Source organism: Etheostoma cragini, chromosome 13, assembly GCF_013103735.1.
Source record: "Etheostoma cragini isolate CJK2018 chromosome 13, CSU_Ecrag_1.0, whole genome shotgun sequence".
Classification (NCBI taxonomy): domain Eukaryota; kingdom Metazoa; phylum Chordata; class Actinopteri; order Perciformes; family Percidae; genus Etheostoma; species Etheostoma cragini.
The window spans coordinates 25,765,537-25,769,710 of record NC_048419.1 but is presented as its reverse complement, the minus strand read 5'-3'; the positions used below and the strand labels follow the sequence as shown (position 1 = coordinate 25,769,710).

The 4,174-nt window shown below is 37.1% G+C and overlaps 1 protein-coding gene across 1 annotated transcript in view; it reads left to right on the top strand.

The window, feature by feature from the left end:
- Nucleotides 1-1,226: 1,226 nt before the first annotated feature.
- Nucleotides 1,227-4,174, top strand: part of rbmx2 (RNA binding motif protein X-linked 2) — a 5,491-nt gene continuing 2,543 nt past the window's right edge. The window contains exons 1-3 of the mRNA XM_034890873.1: nucleotides 1,227-1,479; nucleotides 2,552-2,667; nucleotides 3,802-3,857. Coding sequence (XP_034746764.1) covers nucleotides 1,475-1,479; nucleotides 2,552-2,667; nucleotides 3,802-3,857 — 177 coding nt within the window. The 5' untranslated portion in view covers nucleotides 1,227-1,474. The remainder of the gene's footprint in view (nucleotides 1,480-2,551; nucleotides 2,668-3,801; nucleotides 3,858-4,174) is intronic.

Genomic DNA, 4,174 nt, shown 5'->3' with positions numbered 1-4,174 from the left:
TGTTTGTTGTGTGTGTGTATCTGTGTGTATATGTGTGTGTGTGTGTGTGTGTGTGTGTGTGTGTATATGTGTGTGTATATGTGTGTGTGTGTGTGTGTATATGTGTGTATGTGTTTGTTGTGTTATGGTTGTCTTGCTACAGGATGCCTAAAATTTCCTTTGGGACGAATAAAGTATTTATCTATTTATCTCTCTATCTATAAATACAAATATGTACACAATACTGCAGTAAAGTTCATCTACATACTTATACTGTTTAAGCAGTTGCACATTTTTGTATTCCCAAATTGTATATAATCAAATAGTAGTTCATGTATTTTATCCTATTAGTATTCCATGTGTATTGTATGTATGTATACTGTATCGTAGTATTTCATTTACATTTATATTCTGATCTGTGTGACTGATTTTGCTGCTCTAACTCAATAATTTCCCATTTTATTTATCTATATAAAGTTACATGCATATTACAACTATGAGCATGCGCAATTAAGCTCTGAGCCGAGTAGTACACTTCTTTAATTAGCTGTATCTCCAGGTAATGTTGTACTTACCCGCAGAAGACTTCCAGAAAACCAAACTGTAGTTTTAAACTGTTACCGAGCCATATTTACTAGCTAGCTACCTAGCTACCTAGCTAGCTAAAATCCCTGCTAGCTAGCTACAGCTAAACTGGCTAACGTTAACCGTTACCGTTTAGCTATCGCAGCATTCCTAAACCTCGTCCCGTGATGGGTACGTCAACGCGGATTCAATTCTACAAATAAAATGGTAAAGAGAAGCAGTAGAATCTCCACTGAAATACAAGTGAAAGGTACGTTACTCGATGTCTGTCTCCCAACTGACAGACCGGTGTTTACCAACCGGGTCAAGAAGATGGCGGCCATCGTCACAGCGCCGTCTGCGGCACAGGCGGCCCTGCTCGCCTTCTGATTGGCTAGAGTGTATGGGTGAGCCAATCAGACGCCGAGTCAGGCAGAGTAAGGCAGGACATGCCTTCGCCCTCCTAGGAAATACATACCAGAGACGGTGAAAACAGTTACGGCAATAACCGTGTAATGGCGGATAATTTACATGTTTTAACGGAACTAGGGCATCAAATATATATTTTTTTATAAAACAACTAGATGTTAAAATCACTATAATGGCTTTTTGATAATATATACACTCAAAACAATAATTATTTAGTCACAGAAATTTAGCTTGTAGCTGTCACTTAAACAGCAGGCGGCAGCAGAGGCGGGAATTCATGCGGAAGTGGCTCGTGTCGGCTTCGCTTCCCTGACCCTAACCCTAACCAATCACACGCCTCTCTTCTACATTAACCAACCGAAACAGAGCAGGCTGCGTGTGGCAGCCAATCAGAGGCAGAGTAGGGCGGGTCATGCCTTCATTGACCTAGCAAAATATCTATGTAGCTCTCACCAGTAGACAATTCCTTCCGTAGCATCGGTTTCTGTACCTTGTGTTCACCATGAAGTAAGTACACATTTTAACATTTAACATTTAAAAATAAGTAATTGTGTTTGTCTCTTTTACTTCAATGTACACGGCCGTGGTATCTATCCTCCTATGTACGCCAGCGCTAGCAGCTAGCTAACCAAACTTAGCTTCCTCTCCACGTACATGCTAGTTGCTCCGGACCGCGTTAACATTACTCGGACTTTAACCATTGACTTTAAACGGCTTGTAAACATACATCATAAAACACAACTTCCAAACTCATAATACACCTTTAGAAGCAGTTCATTAATTCGGCTCAAATAAAACAGTTCCTATATCAACAGGATCCGAGTTTTGTGGTGTGTTTGCATGGATCCTGTCATGGATCACCACGGCCAGCTCTGTTGAAGGAGATTTGTTTTTGTTTCTAATTACTCGATTTGGGCTGATTGGTCGAGTGAAGACCGACAGAAGAAAGGAAGCAAGTCATGAAACAATCCTAATCTTGCACTCTTCCATCTGTACTTATCACTCCCACTTGCATTATTCCTGTTAATTGAGAAACGTAAAATTGAACGAAGTTTGAATGGAGTCTGGCGTGAAGGGTTCTACACACATAGCTTCCTATAACTGGTGATGTGTGCTGAGAGTGCATTTTGGGAACAGTGAACCCATGACACACACATCGGGTTCATATTGCGTTCACCATATTAAAATACACATGTATAACTTATTGGGTCCTTTGGGTAAATTATAGAGCGGTCTAGACCTGCTCTATCTGTAAATTAAGTCTAGACCAGGACTCTGGGATGTTATTTATCTCCCAGGTCTTTCCATAAAGAGCAGGTCTAGACCAGGACTCTGGGATGTTATTTATCTCCCAGGTCTTCCATAAAGAGCAGGTCTAGACCGGACTCTGGGATGTTATTTATCTCCCAGGTCTTTCCATAAAGAGCAGGTCTAGACCAGGACTCTGGGATGTTATTTATCTCCCAGGTCTTCCATAAAGAGCAGGTCTAGACCAGGACTCTGGGATGTTATTTATCAGGAACCAGTCCCTGTACCTTTAGATGAAGTACTGAGCCCGTTAACGGTGGTCCTCTTGCAGCCCGCTGACCAAAGTGAAGCTGATCAACGAGCTGAACGCTCGCGAGGCGAGTCTCGGGGTGAAGGAGTCCGTGTCCTGGCACAGCGAGTACAAGGACAGCGCCTGGGTGTTTGTCGGTAAGATTACATAATAATATTATTATTATTAATATTAATAACAATACTGATAATAGTAGTAGTGTTTTCTCTCCAGGGTTCAAGTTTGTTTATTTTTTTTAAATAGGATGTTTTGTTGTCTGCACTTATTCTTTGAGGAGTAAAAAAACACACGACATTTTTTGATTTAATTGAATTTCTTTGATAAATATATATTCTGGGAATTTTTCAAAATAAGGGCCAGTGAAAAATAGATTTCCTGTAAGTAGAATTGTTTTGTTTTTGCCCGACCAGACGAGGGAAAAACAACCTTAACGTTAAACCGCAGAAACCTAAAAAAAAAAAAAAATTAAGTTTAAAAAAAAAAAAAAATATTGTCGGAATATTGTTGTCTTATGTTTTTGCGATTTTTTTTAAAAAAAGGAAAAAAAATTCTCAGAATTTTTTAAAATAAAGGCCAGTTAAAAATATATGTCTTGCAAGTAGAAATGTTTTTCATTAAAAAAAAATAAATAATATTTTTTGTTTTTTTTTGCTTGCGCGACCAGACGAGAGAAAAACAACCGTAACGTTAAACCCCAGAAACCTAAAAAAAAAAAAATATTGTCGGAATATTGTTGTCCGAATCTTATGACGTTTTTGCGATTTTAAAAAGAAAAGAAATTCTGGGAATTTTTTTAAATAAAGGATAGTTACAAATAGATGTTTTGCAAGTAGAATTTTTGTTTTTTTTGTTTGCGACACCAGACGAGGGAAAAACAAACGTAACGTTAAACCCCAGAAACTTAAATATAAAAAATATTAAGTTAAAAAAATATATATATATTGTCGGAATATTGTTGTCCGAATCTTATGTTTTTGCGATTTAAAAAGAAAAAAAAAGAAAAAAAATTCTAGGAAATTTTTAAAATAAAGGCCAGTTAAAAATATATGTCTTGCGAGTACAAATGTTTTTCGTTTAAAAATAAAGTTTTTTTTGTTTTTTTTGCTTGCGCAACCAGACAAAGAAAAACAACCGTAACGTTGAACCTTGCCTCAGAAACCTGAGGAGGAAAACCTTTTACTGGAAGTTTTCAGCGTTTATGTGCTGTGTGACTGATATTATTGTTATTGTTGTTGTTATTGTTAAACTGTCCTCTGCTCCGTGTCCTGCAGGAGGATTTCCATACGAGCTGACTGAAGGAGACATCATCTGCGTCTTCTCACAGTACGTTCACGCTCCTTCTTATATCATTTTTTAGCATACTTATATTTAAACAGTTGCACATTTTGTTTTTCCGATCTTGTATATACTTAAATATTTGTTCTTACATTCTTATATTTTGTTATTATAATTATTATTTCATGTATATTGTATGTATGTATATTTTGTGTGCTGCTGTAACACTGTAACTCCCATTTTTTGGGGATCAATAAATATCAATCTATCTATTTAATAATAATTATAATGTAGTAATAACATCTTTCTCTGGTTCAGTAATAAAGCATTAATAATGCAGTAATGCTGTATCTTTCTCTGATCCCCCCC